Here is a 19,923-nt window from a genome sequence, read left to right on the forward strand (position 1 = left end):
ATGAAGAATTTTCTCATTGGCCCTAAGAAAGTTGTGTACAGATCTAGAAATGGCAAGGGCACAGGAGGAGAATTGGAGATTTTAAATATCAAGTAGACTTTGCAGCCCCTTGGACAAACAAATGGGAAAATCAGTGTCTGCCAGGTTAGAAGATAAAGCTCTGCAAGATGACCTGAGATGACAGATGTGGGGAACCAGGAACTACACTGTTCATCCAGCCTTTTCTATAAGATGTTTAAATGTCTTATTTTAGTTATAAGAGCCACGACTAAAAAGTTATAACTAAAAATGAGATGACTAGTGCTCTGGTATATGTACTACATACAGAAAAATATATATAAACATATATTGAGTGCACTAGCATAATTAGCTGACTAACAGTGATATTGCCATGCTTTAAATACATTATCTTTTTTTTTTCTTTCTTTTTTTTTTCCTCAAGCTGCTCTTTTCTTTCTGAAACTAAAGACGGCCAAAGCAATGGCACTACCATGCATTTAGAGGCAGGCAATTTTCAAATAACCATGCTGTAAACTCCACTCTAATCACTTGCTGAAAGACACCATACTGTGCTATTCAAATAATATTTAAATACAACTAATAGGCCCCTTCCGTTCAAAAAAAAAAAAAAAAAAAAAAAAAAAAAAAAAAAAAGACTGATATCTACTACCAACAGAATACAAGTACAATCCAAAGTAGTCACCCCTGCCTGGTAAGAGATAGAAATGAGACATGTTGCTCAAGGCTGTATACCAAATGCCTTTTTCCTATGCTTCTTATGCAGAAGTGAGAAAGAAAAACAAATCCAAAGATATTCCATTTTGGACATCTAACACTTTCCTGATCCAAAAGTTATGAAAATTGGTTTATTTTCCAAGCTTTTCTAAGTTTATCACTAGACCTGATTTTTTTTTATTTTATTTTTACCTTGCTCTTATCAATTGTTTAAACATATACACTCATCCTGATTTTTAGAGTTGAGCTTTTATTAATTCTTCAACTACAGCTGCTCCATGTGTGTAAGATAAGTCCCCTTCTGACAGACAATTTCTCCTCAGGTCATTGCTTGGTGAACTTATGAACTTTACACCGCAGTTTGGGGATGAATGAATGGACTTTTAACATGTGTTTGAGATAATGTTTGGAAAATGGCTCACTATATCAAGTATTTATTTGATATTTTCCCTACGGACAAGAAGCAACAGACCTTACATTAGGGTCCTGCAGGCTGGAGGTCTTACTGGGATTTACAAAAGAGGTCTCTTCTTTCACAGCCTGTTAAAAGAAGGAGCCAAAGTTTAGTACAACATCCATACACTTAGGATTGTATATATGTTTATTTAAAAATATTCCTGTAAGTACCCCGTGATACTACAATATCCAAACGCCCACTCTGCCCCGATTTTAAAAGCACGTATTATTATTATTTTTTTATCATCTCCCACTGCTGAGATTCACTGTGATAAGCTATAATGTACAATGTATAGAGAGCAACAGTGATCAGAAGAGCTTGGGCTGGGATAAAGGAGGAGAAGCAAAGGAATACTGTTATTGTGTTTCACCCAGAAGGCATCTGAGTTGAAATAATAAAAATCAACCTGGGCAAACATGCTGATATTTGAGTTTTTCTTTTAATTGGAGTAAAACAAATATTTATGTAGTCTAAGCAAAATCATGCCAACTCTCACAGCTTTTCATTCAGTCTTTGAAAAATTTTTTGAAAAAAATGGGACCCCTACATACAATCACACTGCACATGCAATTCACAGAAAATCTCACCCACTCTACTCCCTGCTAAATTACAGAGTCCCGTCTCTCCCATACCATTTGTCTATAGAGTAGAAAATACTACTATTGCAGAATGACTTACATGAAAATTACATGATTACCAAGGAAACACCCAATTCAGGCAGGTGTTGTTAGATTATACTCTTCAACTGAGATGCAGGGTTCCACAACCCACGTGTAAATGCCCATGTCAGGGCAACACTGCACCCCTCTACAGAAAATACTGGCTGAAGACACAAGAGCTCTCCAAATCAGTAATGGACTTGGCAGGCTCTGACATTTCCATTCTGCTAAATGGATAGATGGATCTGATAGAGGCCTACAACACAGTCATTCTTCAGCTTTCAACATCTGAACCAAAATAATTTGAGGACACTGCTTGAGATCAAATTCCATTAAACGTGTCAGTCTCATCCTCTTCAAAAAGGATGAGACAGGTTCTTTCACATCAAATCAAAGGACTTTACAGGCATGTAAAAAATTGTAAATTTGAGAAGACTTTCCATTCAACACAAATTGATATATTCCATTTTAGGGTACTCACAAGAAAAAGAAAGGAAATCAAGGCCTGAGTTTCTTCTTTACATTACTGATGAACTACAAAATACCAAGAGGATGCTCACTGCTTGGGGAAATCACACAAGTTGTGACAGTTTTAGGCCCATTCCCCCTTGTGCTTGGGTGCACAAACCCCCATTGCCACTTCACAGGTCGTTATTTACCAGAGCATCAGCCATGGTGGGAACAGGCAGTGCAAGCTGGTACACACAATTAACTATATGGACAATTAAACTGGGGCCACAGGGAGCCTGGCAGAAAGCGAATTCACTCCTGGGACACCTACAGCCCAGGCAAGTACCTGAGGTGATGGGCTGAGGAGTATTTTGACTTAAGTCCCTCTTAGCCCTCCCTGTTAGAGTTTCTGCACCTTGTATATTAATACTGAAATTGTCATCAGTATCATCAGCAGGTCTGTCTCCAGAAAGGAGAACAGGACCCATAATAGGTACTGGAGAAGCTCTACCCCAGCACAGTGCTCTTACATATTTGGATTTAATCTCCTCGTCCAGAAGTTTCCTAAATCTTGGGAGAATGATTTAAACATTAAGGAGTCAGATGAAGGGGTGCCACAATTACACCATTGTCACCATTGTAACTCAGCCACCAAATGTTTTACAGTTGAAGTGCTCAGTGAATTAGCATCATGGCCTGAATAATTTCAGGACAAGGAGTGTGATTTTTTAATTTTAAGAAATTTGTAAGTGTAAGAAATTTAGCTCAGGTCTAGAAAATGTTGTTGTTGTTGTTGTTTGGTTGTTTCTTTTGTTTCCTACTGGCCACCTAGTAGCTCTGCCTAGACTAATATTTAGCCACAATCTAGTGCTCTCTTGGAAAGAAAGAAGATGTTTTATTTTTTTTAAGGAATTGAGAGAAAGCATTGAAAATCACTTTTTGTTGGCATAGATGAGCACTTAAGTAATTTTTCTTTGTTCTGGAGAAATTACAATGCTTTTTATAAAGCTGTTGGGTTTCTGAAAGCTGTAAACATGAATCCAGCTGTCAGAAACTTAATACACAGTGTCTTCTCGCACACTGATGTCTTAGCAACATTTTATTGTTACGCCTGACAAGCTAGCTGCTTATTATGCATCAAATTGGCTATCTTTTAAAACCCTAATTTTTACTTTATTCCAATTTTCACCAAATTAATTGAGCCGCATTTTAAGATGCACTTGAACACAACAACAGAAAGGAGAACATGGGGATGGAACATGCAATGCAGAGGCTGCAACCAAGAACGGAATGATTAAAATTCCACCTACTTAAACACCATGAGATCTCATTAGCCAGTTGAGAGGGCTTCATTGTATTATTCCCTAATAACTGGCCCTTGGTTTCTTTTCAGTTCTGTGACTACATTATCATTCTGTTTTGACTTGTATGCATTAGAAGGTTAAGTCTGCTTCTCAAGAAGTGGTATACTCCTCAACAGCATGGCCAGCATCCCAAGTAACTTCCCTTTGTATTAATTTTCTCAATTATTACCCATGGTTTAGAGAACAGAAAAGACTGGTGTACCTACAAATAAGTACTACAAGACTAGTGAGCAAGTAATCTCACTATAAACTGGGGGCTTTCAGCAAATAACACTCAACGACCATGCAAAGACATCCTCCACCTTACTGAAAAGATGTGACCCATAACATAAAATAAGAGTTAACACTTGTACACAACACACACACACACCCTCACAATAACATGCCTCGATGCTCTGAGCTCATGTGCTAGGGCCAGGATTTGGATTTCCACAGCACTGTGCTACTCCACCATGAGTAGGTCTCCATCACCCACAGAAAGCCCAGCACTGAGATGTGTTAAAGGACAAGAGGCAGTGCCATGGAGCTGCTCAGACTCCCCTAGCCAAGGCAGATTCTCCTTCACCCAGAGGTTGCTGCTCTGAGAGGAAGAGGTCTCAGGGCATGTGGGGCATGGCAGACCTGCAAACATCATTTACACAGAATCAGATTAATTTGATAATTACCCAAAGAGAAACAAGCTGGCTCTTCTGGCTACCAGATTTCAAGGCAAATGAAATTAAGTGTTGAGCCATGCAATCCATCCACTAAATATCATTCACCTTTTCTACTCTCTTATCTGCACTAGGCCCAGAGCAAAAAAAAAAAAAAAAAGTTCAAATTTAATATGCCATAAACTTTCTTGGTAGCAGTAGAAACTAAGCTAAAGCATTACTTTCTCAGTCTAGAGACAAGAAACACGCACAGACAGAAACACCATTGTACGGGTTCTCTTCATAGGTGACTGCTAAGAAACATTAGTTTCAACAAAAGATGAAGAGGATAAAAACATTTGAGTAACACCAAATTGTGCTCTCGGCTCTCTAAGCAATCTACATACAGGCTGCCAGGCTGGCCCTGACAGTTTTCAGCCTGCTTTTCAATTGAGCTGAGCACTCAGCAGCTCTGATGCTGTCCCGGCAGCCAGATCCTTTGGAGCCTTAGAGAGGGAAAGGAACATTCCAGGGACACCACTTTGGATGCTGCTGAGCTCTCCAGCAGGAGTGGAAATGCTTTTGTCCCAAAGGAACAATTGTATGTTTGAATTCATAAGCCCCAGTGGCTGGATTTGCCTAGTGAAGAGTAGCTCCTTCTATTTTCTTGTGAAGGAAGAGCTAGCCCTAGAAAGATGGGCAACAGGACCTCAAAATGGGATTTGGATGCACTGGGTGTATGCTGAGTAGGACAATGTAGAAAGACCAAACTTTGGCTGCAGCCTTCCAGATACTTCTGCACAGCCAATTAATTCTGGCTGGGACTTTGGGCTGATGAGCCTCCAACAAAGCACCGCATAACACGGGTTCCAGTCTTCAAAGTTCAACCAAATGTCCAGGGGAGCTAGTGCACTGTGTCCCCCTCTTCGACCACAAGGGAAATCTCTGCAGCTCTCATCTAATCCACAACAGGATTAATTTGAATTAACAAAAAAAGGCTTAATGAAGAAACTGATTGCTGCAGCCAAGAGTGAGGGTCAGATTCTTGTCTGAGAAAGAAAGAGATTGAAAGGATCTTATGAAACACACGATGTCTCTTACTTAGCAATTTCACAAAGTTCTCAGCGACAGAAAGGAGGGAGGAATGTCACAGCTTTCACATTTGGAGATCTTCAAAGGTAAAGAAGCAATGGTCTCGGTGCAGTGGTCTGGAAGCATTTCACCTTGTTGGCCCTTTCTACCTGTGTGATGATGCTAAGCAGGCCTGATGCCTAACAGGTTTTTCAGCTCTTTATCAACATTTTTGTCATTTGTCAAACACGTTGATTGTTGGCTGTTCTCATTAGATAATATGGGCTAAGCAACACATCACTGGGAAAAACATCCTGCCAAGGTAAACCTACCTTGGTGATTTAATATGTCAAACGAATCATTTCAGGCAGAAAAACACAATGTTTAAGTCTCTTGGGAATGGACCACTGATTTTTGTGTTTTGTTTTTTTTTTTTCCCCCTGAGCAGTGCCTAGCACCACACATCTCCCGGGCTATGGCAGGGCTCCAGCACATCACCACAATTAACAGCACTCGTCTGATCACATACTGGCACTAACAGACGTGCCAGCGAGAAAACGTAACCCACATCTCAACGTGTTGTCACAGTCTTGTGACACTGCTGCCGCATTTGCCTCCAGCATCCCGGGGAATAAATTAAAGATTTCCCTCTTTCCGACATCCTGTTTATTTAAATCCTCCCTGCCCTCCTCAGCAAAGCTGAGGCATCTTTTCCTCTATCTTTGAGGTAACATGGCTGACACACTTACAGTGAGCTTCCGTGTATCATATATTGGTCATCCTGGCCCACACGCATTCAAGAACGTGTATTTTTATAACCCTGACACCTTTTATTTCCTGTAGCCTCGCTTTTAAAGCTGAGCAAACCTGTTTCCCTTCAGAGACTGAAGGCAGGGAATGTGAAGCTGAGCCATTTTTAAATTCCATTGTTATGAACAATTATCAGCAACGTGATGTGCACTGGCTGTTGTTCGAGCCGAGAGTCCCAGCGCAGTTGCTTCTCTTTACTTAGCCTGAAATCTGCCAGAGAGTTTATTGCTCATCCACCTGGGTGACTAACAGCAAGGGCTTTGGCGAGGCACCGTGTACATCAGGAGCTGCACAAGCTTCCCCCACAGCGTGAACACCTCAGCTGTGACCTGCTGCACGCACATGATCCCGGTCCTGATCTCCACACAAAGACTGACAAATCGTGGGGCTGCTCTGTGCCATGAATAAGGATGAGCAGAGGGAGGGAGGAAGGAGAGGGAAGCAAACAAGATCTAACTCGTGATGGAAAGAGGTTAAAATGTTGGAAAAGCTGATGGTTTCGACGTACTTAAGTCAACATCTAGTGAAAGCTGAGAACTCCTCTGGGAACCCAGAAGAATTTGTTTAAGTCCTATTATAAGAAAGATCGCCCAAGATTATAAATCCTCAAGTGTCTCCCCCTTACCTACTCTATTTTCATTCATGACCTGATTAGGGCTGGAATCCAGATCCCCTTATGTGAATAAAGCTCCAAAGACTCAGCTTATATAAAGACAGTGAATTTTTTCTAGGAGCACAGGGCAAACACACCCAGACTTTCACACTGACAAGGCCTTACACTTACATCTTTCCTTAAAGGGCAAAGGACAATGAAAACGGAAAAGAATCATCAAAAATGTAGCCAGGGAAGACTAGCACCGTGAGTCACCTCACTTATGCACCCTTTCTGCCATAAATAATGCATAGGTCCCAGTCTCATTTACATTTGTAGCCAAGGCTTGCATCTACGCGGAGCGTATAGGCTGCAGGGTGACACCTGTACCCACACACGTCCCGAGACATTTTCTGCATGATGGAACCTGAGACAGCACAAGCAACCTGCACTTCTTCATGTATTTGCAAAACTTAAGGCAAAACTACATTATCATCGGTCTGTACCTGCTTCTAGGACACGGAGGAAAAAGAGAGATGGCTATCGATGCTGACCTAAAAATTTACATGTGTATAAGCTTGTGAAGAAAGGCAGTGTGTGAAAGGGGCCAGAGGAGTGACTGTCCCTTTGTTCAATGTAAATATCCCTTTCCTGACAGAGAATTAAGGCAGGGGAATCAACTGCTGAAGAACCCAAACCTGGCTGAACCCAAGGATACCCCACCTTGGCCAAGAGTTTCCCTTGGGGCTGATAAAGCAGGAGCAGAGATGTAGGGCATTGGCCAGTAGTACTGTGTGTGAGAACAGGAGGAGGAAATCCCAAAGAAAAGGCAGAGCAAACAACCTGAGGAAGAGCTGGGAGGGAAGCCTAGAGCCCAGCTCCTGCGGTCAGTACTGCTTTGAGCAGTAAGCCAGGAAGCTCTTGTTGTGCTGATGGGAGTAGGATTCTGCACACTCTCTATAAATAACTCCACATATCCAAACTACCTTTTCCCACCAGTTTTCTCTTAGAAAGCAACCCACAGTGCTCAGTGAGGAACAGCTTAGTATGGAAGGGGCAATGTCACCTCTGTTTTTGTCTTCCACAACTGCACTGTAAAAACGTGTCTTAAAAATTAGCTTGGCCTTCCTTGTCTGCAGAGGAGGATGCAAGGCATGCAAAAACCAGCTGTGGTAGAAATCTCTGAGAAACAGGAGCTCAAGTCCTTCACGATGATAACCTGCTAGACTTACACCAACACAAGGATTTTGGAAAGCCTGGGTAACAGGTGGAGAATACAAACACCACTTGCAGAAGACGAACAACTAAAACACAACACACATTCTCTGCCAAAAGAAAAAGCCCTGCTGAGATAGTTGAACATTTGATCATGTTCACATTGAACATTCATGTTCACAAATGAACATTTGATCATTTGAAGCCTGTGCTTAATTCCAAGGATAATTAGGATTTGCCCAGAGCCCAAGTGGGTATAAATAGCAACTAAAACCTGCTGGTATCTTTTGCCCATCAGTTGGACCATGAACCCTTTGGCAAAAGGGACTCTTTGTGATACTAACAAGTCATCTGATCAACCACAGCATATCAGCACTGACTCATGCAAGCTGCAAAGGGGTTTTAAATGCCAGGGAGAGCTGGTCTTTTGTATTCTGGCAGCTCCTCATTGCTGCTTTATACCACTCGCCCTCAAATGAAGCCTGGAATAAATGAAAAAAAAAAAAGTATGAAAAAAAAAGTAAAAATGTCAGGCGCTTTGCAGTGTTTAGTGCTCCCCTGGAGCTTAATTATGTGGGAACTGTGATATGCAGTCTGTCAGCTGGAAGGTGGCAGACCCCCGTGGCACAGTTTGAAGGGTGTGTTGTGAAATGCTACTGGTTTGCTCCAGACCTAGAGATACCTTACAGCATGGCATGCCCCGTGCGAACAGTAGATTCCCACAGTCACGTGTGGGTTCCTCTCGTTTCTCACCTGTGGTGTCTGCAGCAGTGTGCTCCTGGATTCGGTTCCAAGCATCCCCATGCACGCTGTAGTTTGATTCTCCAGCTAGCAGAACGGCACATAAATATTTCCATCTTCACCAAATAAACAAACTCGCTCCCGTTAGTTTCCTGCTGCTCCATAACTCTGAACCACATGCGGGGCTCAGTGATTGGCACCATAAACTTACAAATTTTCAGTCTCTAAGTCAGCACTATTGCCATGGGAGATGGTGCATTGCCCCCTAGGAATGTGATAAACAGCTCTTCACCATAATTCTGAAATGAGGCACTGCAAAGACCATCTTGCAGTATTTTCAAATGTATTGCATAATTTTCCCTGTTTTTATATTTGAGACCATGAGTATTGGAATCATTAATTTCTAAGTCTCTCTCTTGTGTTGGTGTCTAGTTGTCAAAAAGAAAGAAAACTACATAAAATTTCCTGCCTCTGTTTTTATTTTCCACTCACAAACATTTACTCCATTCTCAGTATTAACAAGGAACATTTTCTTCTACTACATGCAGGAGATGCCTTTATAGTCTTGTCACATCCTGATGTTAGTAGCATATGGTACTGAAAATATTCCCATTGCTTAGAAGAGAGAGCTGGTACAAATATTTCAAGCAACAGTTTGGCAATTTTGGGTCTGATCCTACAGTGCACCAATATTTTTTTCACACTTTTACACCTAAATATATAATGAAGATGCCCTCGTGAAATTTCATAAAGGATGGGTCAGACCACAGACTTTTGGGGATGTTCAAAAAATATATTAGTAGATATTCTATCCAGCCATTAAGAAAACATTTTATCTCAAACATTGTGTGCATAAGACAGAGTCTGGTTCTTTCTTCTTTCTTTTACAAGGTAGAGGGGAGCAAATCCTCAGCTTCTTGTGGTACCGTGAAATGAAGATCTATGCCCTACATGAGGAAAATCGGCCTGTCTTGCATTACAGCAACTGAAATACAGATTGTCCTTTGTAGAACCTAGATATACTTCTTGCCCTGGCTGCCCTGTATGTTGAAATATGACAATACAGAAGACAAGAGACGAGAAATTGGAGGGGCATGCTTTTAAGAATAAGGCCAGAAGACAGGACTTCTCAAGGATTTACAGGAGTCAGAAGACAGTGCTGGGCAGAGGGCAGCAGGATTAGTCCTCCAGAGGTACTGGGCAGCAACAGGTATCAGATATGGTCAAACAGGGGCATGATCACAGCCCTGAAGGAATACATGGAGTTCAATGACTGCCATGGAGAAACTATTTCTTAGCTGCTCCCTCGAAAGGATGCTCCAAGTGTCTCTGGGCACTGTAATGCCATTCCCACTCCCTTTTCCCTGAAGGTGACTGAATTGCCACTGGGAAATGGTTTAGCTACTGGTATCCAGTTAGTTTTTCATGGAGGGGGGAGTAGAGGAGATTACTGGATGATTTTATGGCATGCTGGTAAGGTGGTTTATCGGGACCTTCATGTAGCCCCCTTTACCCTCCTGCTTTCTAGGTGATAGATGGTAGGTTTCTTCTCCCTCCTTCACAGTCTACCCTTTTGTCTATCATTCCCAGCACTTGTCTAGCTACAGCATCTGACTGTAACAGCTCACCACTGCCTCATCTCTGCCTACTTATTTTTGCAGTGCAGCTGGGAAGGGTAATCATTCTAACTCACATGTGACAGGAGGGGTGCGAACTCATCTTGGAAGCACAGGCAATTTTGTGGCTAAGCAGGGAGCTGAATGAGGATTTCCAAGACCAAGGTGACATCCTAACTTACTGGCTACCACTTTAAACCATGCTTCTTTAGCACTGAAAGCTAGAGGGATTTCAAGTTGAACTGCATGCCATTATATTTACACAAGATGTGCCATCCTGTAGCAGTCATCCTTCCCCTCCTTCCTCCTGAAATCATAAGGCTTTTCTCAAGGGGGCAAGCATACAGACGTACTTAATCCAACCTGACTGCTAGAGCCTTGTGCAAAACAACACAGGTGAAGGAGAAGGAGAAAAGGGATGCTCAGCTTGCTCCAAAACTTATTTACAACATAGCAGCAGCTGAAGAACACAGTTATGGCATGATGAAAAAGCAACCCGGGATGTTCTCTTGGAAAACCTCAGGGTAAAAATTAAGGCAGGGCAGGTGAATTGAGAGATGCATATGCTTAGCACATTTCCTTCTTGCCTCGGTAATGCTGTACTCTGAATGCAGCGGCATGCACAGCTTCCAGTCTTTAACTATCCAATCAAACGTGATCATTAAGCAAATTTGGGGGAAAATACAAGCGTGAGAAATATACCATGACTTCCTATAGATAAAGGACCTACAGGAAAAACAGAGGGCAAATCCAAGGGCAATCAGACAAGAAACAGGCTGCATAAAACACAGCTGGTATAACACAGAACTCAGAAAGAGGTGATAGAACTGCTTTAAGAAAAAGAAGAAAAAAAAAAAAAGGAACAAAAAAAACCCTCCTTCCCTCACATGCTGCCAGATTTATGGTTTCTGTTCTTGAAATCTAGTGCAGTCAGAGCAACCAAATTTTGATACTTCCTTAGGTCTATCTAAACCAGATGTAATCTAGTTCTCAGATGAAAGATCTGCCAGGGAAGGAAACAACAAATGCACAAATATGATTGTTAACAAAATCCTTTGCAGGGCAAGTTGACCTGCTATGTTATTGTGAAAGGAAACAAAGCAATGGCAACACCAACATAATCTGTATTCAAAGAGAATAGTATGCACAAGGATACCACAGAAGCTTGGGATAAGCCATATCAATCCTTCTGTCTCTACTTTTGTTCCTGAAGCATTCTGTCTGGCTTTACCTTTGGCACAAATAGCATTATCTTCTGTCTGCTAATTATATTTGCAAAGAATCAAGGATTTTAGGTTTCACTTAGATGTACCTCTGACTGGGAAATCATCTTGTTACAGTCTTGCTATCCAGCAGGAGTTTTCAGTTGCATGACAATATTGCAAAACTTGCTGTGGTGTTTTTAAAACATGATCTGTCTAAACACTGACCAAGCAGTGAAAATAGCAGCTTGAAATTTAGTAAAAGGCACTCAGACAAGTAAGAAAGCAATAGAGTAGCTAACATTTCACATTAGACATCTGAAGTTAATACCCTAAAAAATAATAAATAAATAAATACATAAATAAATAAAAGCTTCATTTGGGTGCATAAATATTATCTTTATAACATCCTTAACAATAGTTTCCATGGGTGGTGGGCAGCCTCAGAAAACCCCAGAGGTTCCTGCTTCTCAGCTGCAAAGTAAGCAACAGCTAGAGTGAGAGAACCAAAATGTGGAGATTTCCTGGGGCTTTCTCTCCTATTTCCACAGCCTCTCTTAGCTGTATTAATCTCATCAGTTAGGACAAATTTCTTGTTTCCATCATATGGATCATGGTGACATACCTGAAGAAAGTGTAGAGCAGCTAGAGAAAGCTAGGTCAGTGTGGTCACCCTGATAAAATAAGGTGTTTCTTCAGGAACAGTATGGTTTTGAAAAATTGCTGTAAACTATGCCAAAATTAGGAATTGGAAACATCAAACACAGATTACCTGGGTGCCTACTCTAAAAGCAGCTTCTACTTGAGCTTTAAGGATGTTGCACTTCATGTGATCAGGTACAGAGGAAGGTGACACAGGGGCATGAAGGGTCTTTTCAGGCACCTTTTTCTCTTCACCCTGTATTTTAGGTAAAAGACAAGCACAGTGAAATATGTTAGATGCATATGTTAACAAGATGGCCAAAGGTCAGACTTCTAGGTGTAATAACTTGACTCACCAATACCGGGTAAAAGTTATATGTTAACACCCTGATAAACACATTTCACAATAAAAATTCTCAAAATATTTAATGACTTGATTCCCTTATCCAGACCAAAAAAAATAAAAATAAAAATCAGAGAAGTCTGAGCAACAGAAGCAAGAAACTGGTACACAGTGCTAAGAAGCATGGAAAAAGCTCAGCCAGGCTCTGGAGTGGTTGCCAAACCTGTGATCATGCCGAGGAAGCAAAGCACTGTCTTCAAAACATCCCAGGCAGGTAGAAGTGGGAAAGTTTCACAGCACTAAACTATGGTGAACATCGCTTTCTTACACCCCTCTAAGAATGTAAAGGGGCTTTGCAAATTTAACCAGAGGGATTTGAAGCGATCTCCATTAATTGCAAGCCACACAAAATCTCCTTTATCAAAACCAGAAAAACCCAGGAAGTTTAAACATTGCTGCTGCTGCTTCCGCTTGATGTCAACCCCTTGCCTACTCAATGATCTGGATCAGAAATCTAAAGCCTCGGGACAGCTAGCTTAGTGACCTGTTCAAACATGACCTAAAGGTTTTGTGCCTTGAACAAACAACATCCAGCAGAAATGCCAGCATGAATAAACTTCCCATGCAGAAAAGAAAAAAAAAAGAAAAAAAAAAGAAAAGAAAAGGACAATGTAATACTAATGCATAAACAAACAATGTATGGATGAGACCAGGCTTGTAAATGCAACCTTTTAACCTACCAAACTGTGGTTTCTCGTATATTTTTAGAGAAGAATTGAACAATGGCATAACAGTCATTGCTAACTTTCCTATTCCTTCTGGAAATGAGACCTGAATTACAACCGAATGATGGCTTAGGTTATGCATTCATTTTCCTCTTGCATCGCTGCAGAGAGTGAGCAGCTGCATATGCCTGGACAGAACAGACATATAAAGCCGTCATTCAGATCTCACTGTGCTTCCTGCTAACCTGTCCAGCTGGAACAGGTACAAGGCATCAGTAAACCAGGTTCAGAGTACCCTTGAGGTTAAACTCTAGCAAAGTCGTTCAAGACAGAACTGGCACATTTTTACCTATTAATTTGCCATACGATTGGCCCTTAAACTTCAAAACCTGTCTTCTTTATCTTTCCTTCTGCACTCACCTTCACTTCTGCACTCTTCTCAGGTCTGAGAAGAATCACAGACAAAAAGGGGTACACTTTCTGCAAGTTGAGAAAATCACAACTGGAATTATGATGCCTGAGACTATTCTGCAAACACTACAAGGGGAAGAGACAGATCTCTGCAGAACTCTGTTGAGACTGCAAGACATTTCTTCCGTGTACGCACAGTTGGTCCAGCAGGCTCCTGCATCCAAAATGTCATAGCCGCCAGGTATGATTCTGAACAACTTTCTGCTAACGGATTGACCATCCTGAGATTTTTTTTGTCCTCTTTATTCTTTTTTTTTTTTTTTTTTCTGTAATAATTCTTATATGTTTATTTGCCAAGCCACATTTACTATTTTTAATGGAAGATATTTTTGGACATTTATTTCTCTCCACATTCTTCCTAAGGGAAAAAGAAAATACTTAAAATGAAAAGTGACAGCTTCTGACTGGAGCAACTTATGGAACTGTAGCCATCTATTTAGTCTTGAATACAACTACAGTTCTGGCAAGCATCTGAAAAAGGAAAAAAAAAAAAAAAAAAAAAGACATATTCATTCGTCAGGTGTTTTTTTTCTGGGCTACTGATGAAACTATGAAGTGGAGATAATCAAAAGGAAAAAAAATGAGCTGTAATGAAAGCACAACCTTTCCTCAAGGTACACTCTTGTAGCCACAGTACACTCCTATACTCTTCAAAAGAGCTGTCATTATTGTCAACTTTTAATAGCTTTGATTTCTAACAGCAGAAAGAATAATGCACTAAGCAATGGCATTTCCAAAGGCTATGCAAAATCACACCTTTGTTTTAACACTGGATACTAATTAAATAGCATTCCAGCCAAGCAAGATTAAGCAACTGCATTTCACTAGCTAAATCAAGTTAACCGATGCTTGTTTAGGACACTAACTTGTTTCATAACTTGAAAAGTTCCTGTCCACATTAATATTTTTCAGTCCTTATGTTCTTCTCCTCCTGCCCAATTTCCCCACGTTGACCAAGAGAAAGACAAAGGCCCTCAGGGCTGCCCTGAAGCTGGGAATCCCCCAAAGGTCCAAACCTCCTGCAGTTCTCACGATCACATCAGACAATTTCACCTAGTTGGGTCTGTCACCACGTGGAATCTGATGCATGAGTCTCACACTGAGATTCTCATAACCAGAGAGGTTTAAATGCTTGGTGGGAAATGGAAAGGAATGGAAAACCTTGGTGGAAAATGGAAAGACGCTGCTGCTACCGCAGGAGGTTACAGCCTTTTAAGAAACCATTCCTGGGCACTTGGTTCTGCATCAGCCCTTGTTTGGGTCATCCTACAAGGGTTTCAACCTTCAAGCAAGCAAACTTGCTTTGCTTGCACCCTGCCAGAAGCAGCGGCAGCTCTGGTGGCTGATCACACGTGAAGAGCAGACACTGCTGCAGTCGGCTCCTTGGCCTTGTCCTGCTCCCCGGATGCTGAGCCAGCAGCCCAAGGCCCCCACCTCTCCTGGCCCCCTGAGAACTGACTGCATGCAAATGCCACATGGGGCTTGGGACTGCTCGACTTGACCCAGATCTCCTCTAGCGTCTGAACGTATCTGAAAAGGCAAATGCTTCTTTGCGTAAAAGAGTTTCTGCCACAGTGCAGCACACCTGAATTATCACTGAATTCAGCTCTCACACAGCTGATTAGCTCAGACTATTAAACATACATTCGCAATGGCACCAAAGATCCAGACTTAAAATGAACTCCAATCACAGAATAAAGTAGTATCTCATTACTTCAAACTATTAGCGTTTCTAAGCATCTATAGAAGTTCCTATTGTTCCTTAATGTCGCTAATCTATACATATAACCCCATTCCTCTCCTAATTCAACTCCTGAAGTGTAATTGTCATTGAGAAGGAACAAAAAAATTCATAATTACACAAAACCACATGGTACCTTCTACAGTTCATTTTGCTAGTTCATTAGAATATCAAAGATCTAAAACCTGACTGCATTATGGAGTCTCTATACACTACTGCTGCAAGAATGAGAGCTGTAATGTACTTTATTTTTCCATGGAATAAAGAAACCTCATGTTTCCAGAATTCTTATTGCCTGCAATGATGAGTGAAGCATACAGATAGCAGCTGGGTATTCAGATATTGTACCAGGTTGGCAGGTATTAAAGTTTTATTTTCATTTATAAAGTAAGAGCACTCAGTGAGGAACTTATTAGAAGACTACATACAGCATAGTGTTAGTGAAACTTCCAATTCTATCATTTTTTTATTATGTATTTCTGAAAAATCTGAGATGCTGATTTCAGGTGACTATCTGAGAGTCAAACTTACATTTGAAATAAATGATCTTCTTGCTTAAAATTGCAATCTAAAGTCATCCTAAAAGGTTTAGAAATGAGAAAAAAAGTCCATATCAAGTGTTAAGATACCTGACGACACTCCAATTTTCCAACTCCAGTTCTTCTGGCACTATAAAATAGCAATGTGTCATATCACTTTCACCACTAAAGCAGAACTTTACTTTTTCCGGAGAGGAAAAACACTGGAGAATTGAATTAAATGCATTTGACAGAAGTAGGATGAATAAGCTCATATATATATATACATAGAATACTAGATGCCTTGTTTTCTTTTTTATAATTGAGGTCTTAGATTTGCTTTACTCTTCCCAAATATTTACTTTAAATTCAATTACACTCCCTGATACTAGACTTGAAGGCAGATTTGTACAGTGTTAGATAATGATGACACTAGCTTTGGTTTGCAAAGCTAACTGAATATTAAGTACACATACAGAATACTAAAATAGTTGCATGAAACACAGCAACACCATTCTTGTACTGAACATTTCCATTCCTTCTGTTCTGAAAGGTTCATGCTTTGCTCCACATCAAACTTTTTACCAAGAGCAAGAATCATGATCTTTTGTCTCTGCCGATTTGTCAATGCTCACTTCTTAGCCAAACAGTGGATTTAATGTGTATTAAACCCACTGGCTGGAGACTTGTGAAGAATCAATGAATCACCTACACTTGCCAACATGCTTGAAAATCTAATCGTGAAAATCACTTCCTTCTCACTAGGTGATTTATATAACAATTTCTATGTGATAACTAACAATTATGAACAGACATCATCGTGGTAAGACCTGTATGTATGATTATGTGTTATTTTTATTTGAGATAAAGTCTGCAAACAGAAGCTGATTTTTTTTTTTTTTTTTATTAGAACAATATGTTTGGAAAAAGAAACAAAGCAGAAAAAAAAATCAACTTTAAGCTGTCACATACACTAGACCTTCTCCAGGTCAACTGCCATTTGGTCTAATGAAAGATACAACTCCCAATAAATCTTGTCTTGCTTATATCCTTGAAGCAAACCTTTGACTCCCGGTATCACATGTATTTTATAAAATGCTGTTGCTCAATGTTATTAGACTTTGCCCCTGTCAGTACCAGGCTTTATGACAGCCTTACTGGGCTACAGTAGCTGGGTTTCCCAGAGTATGTCCTCTCTGACCCATGTAGTAAAGATAAGAGTCAGTGGGACACAAGTTTTGAACAGTGTGCAAGGCCTCAATATTGAAGCTTGTCAGGCTTCCCCTGCCTGGACCTTTCCTGACCTGCCTGCTCTTTGTTTTACTACACCTAGCTGTAGCAACAATGATTTTATACAGACAACAGTAAGACAAGCAGTCGTTCGTTGTAGAAAGAGATATTTATGGCTACCGTAATGATGTAGTATAAAGCAATACAGGCTTGGTATGGAAACAGAGGCCTTGCGAGGTGGAGGCACAGGACGTGGTGAGGAGGAGCGCAGGCATGGGATGATAACAGAAGGGGCGCAGGCTGGTGCTGGAGACCCCCTGGTTATAAACAACCCACCAATGACCAGTTAAAGAAATGCACTTGGAAACCTGGAGCTGGACAAAACTGGGTTTAGGGGTAATGATGAGAACAGAGACAAAGTAGTAGCACGTGTAAAAGCCACCACATACAGTAAATTTGGATGCAATGTGAAGCTGCAGATCAGTGAAGAAAGAGCAAGGTGTAAAAGTGTGTCAGCAAAAACACAACAAAGGCCCCAAGCAGATCCTAGAACAAGGAAGAAACCATCAACATGAATATCGCATCCCCCCTGCTGAAGTACTTACCATAGCACCCCTTCTCCCCACTACCAGCATAAAGGGGCACAGAGGATGGGTGAGCATAACACCAGTGAAAGGGGTAGAAACAATTTGAGCTGTATCATAATTCCTTCTTTTTCAGTAATAAATACATCTGGACTAATAATGATTAGGGTCCAAAGATTTCAGAAATCGTAATTATAAATATTTGGCTTTATATTATATATTTATGTATATACACACATACACACACATGGAGCAGAGAGGATAGGAGACATTTATTCCACGAAAATGCTTGCAAAAAAGAAAATCAGAAATACATTAACAGCTGCAACACTTAAGTCTATCTCTTCTGGAAATTAAGAAGTCCACCAGTACCAAAGGGCATAAGATGCATGTTGAAATTGACTTTTATCATTTAGTAGGTGGACAGACACATCCACTGTACCAAACAGCTCTGGAAAAGAGATTGGACACATCCATTCATCATTCCCATGAGATGGAGTTTGCTGTAGCGGACAATCAAATTAATTAACTGCTGAATCCAATTTACCCAATTTCTTGTTAATTCTCCTCTGGGTGGATTATTAGGCCTGACAAATTCCAGCCCCAAAGCACTTTGCTTGAAAAAATAATAATTAGCAATAGGAAGAGAGGGAATGAAAGTTGAGACTCCACAATAGACACGGAAATCATTGCTTTATTTTCAGAAATAGAGCAAATGAAGCAGCTTTGTAAGTGCTTCACTGGTTTTGTTTAAGCATAATATTTCAGGGGACACAAAAGTGTGGAATAAACAGGACTTAGTAGAATAGAAATTGGTGGTGTGGTATAGATCTGTTACAGCTTCATTTTTTTTTGCCAGACACTAGACACAGTGAGCACTCATTAAAACCTGTTTGCTGCTGGACTCAGTAGCTAGTTAACTACCACAACCAAAGCAGCTTTAAGAAGGCCACACTCTCAGCTGAAAAACCTTGCCACAGTTCAAGGATTGCTGTTCAATCCTATCTAACTTGAGCTGCTGCCTTTGTGCTAGGTGATGCTCAATGGCATTTCAGCCCAGGCAACCCAACATTTACAGCAAGTCCCTCTTTCATTGCAGAAGGCATCTGCAGAGGCTGCTCAACACTCTGCTCAAAGACCCGTGGTTTGTTTGTTTTAGCTTTATAAGCTCTGTGTACACATTTCACTATGACTGAGGTCAGAAAGTGGTGCTTGAAGAAGAAACCACGAGAATTCAGAATTATTTGTTGGTCACAACAACCCACTGCCTGTAATGTGAGGGCTTGGTTGCTAGTTGGTGCTTTCCAGTGGTGAATCTCGGTAAATTCAAGAGCACATACAACTGTGCGATGGCTCAGAACAGCAATTTTCATAAATTTTGAGGGACAAGCCTCCTTTGCATAGTCTGGCTCTATCCAGAATCAGCTGAAGGCACTTCACAGCGCAGGCACAGTGGATTTTGCCTCACATGAATACAAGGAGCCACTGATCTGGTGTCCTCTGGTCTCTGGTAGAAGCAGCAGGACATGGATGTTTTGCCATCCCAGCAATAGTCCACTTATGAAACACCCACTAACATCAGGTGCCAGGGGAGTTAACACAAACTCTTTGTGTACAGAAACAACTTTTTTTTTTTTTTTTTTTTTTAATAATATTAAGTGTTATATTTTTACAGCTCTGGGCTGCCTAGATGACCAAGTGTTCACAACCAAATTAAAACTACACCAAGCATTGTAGCAGCGGCTTCTGAAATTTTAAAAGGCAAAGAAGGAAGTTCTAAATCTGAAAACCAAACCTCACTTGCATGAGGAGATGGTGAGAGGTGATTAAAAAGCAAGATATTTACAGATTAATGTTGACTTGAATTGAAGGTGAAAAGCAGCAGCTTCTGAATATGAAGTGATAAGGGGGCTCCCTGACATACATATGTAAAAATATATATGTATATGCTATACCTTGTTCATGCTGACGTGCAGGGGTGGCCATGGTCCAACTACCTTCACACTCTCCGTTTCTATTTTCTTCAGATGAGAAGTTTCATCAAAAAGAAGGGGAAGTCCTGAGCTCAATTCTAAAAAGATGCCCGAAAGAAAGAAAGAAGGAAAGAAAGAAGGAAAGAAAGAAA

The 19,923-nt window shown here is 40.8% G+C and overlaps 1 protein-coding gene across 1 annotated transcript in view; it reads right to left on the reverse strand.

The window, feature by feature from the left end:
* EPB41L4B (erythrocyte membrane protein band 4.1 like 4B) overlaps nucleotides 1–19,923 on the reverse strand; it is a gene marked incomplete at both ends in the record, with an annotated part of 163,375 nt that overhangs the window by 41,920 nt on the left and 101,532 nt on the right. Inside the window, 3 exons of the mRNA XM_084283244.1 lie at nucleotides 1,208–1,275; nucleotides 12,317–12,442; nucleotides 19,754–19,869. Of these exons, the coding sequence (XP_084139370.1) occupies nucleotides 1,208–1,275; nucleotides 12,317–12,442; nucleotides 19,754–19,869 (310 nt within the window). The remainder of the gene's footprint in view (nucleotides 1–1,207; nucleotides 1,276–12,316; nucleotides 12,443–19,753; nucleotides 19,870–19,923) is intronic.

This window comes from Netta rufina (assembly GCF_964035555.1).
Source record: "Netta rufina genome assembly, chromosome: 2".
NCBI classification, from domain to species: domain Eukaryota; kingdom Metazoa; phylum Chordata; class Aves; order Anseriformes; family Anatidae; genus Netta; species Netta rufina.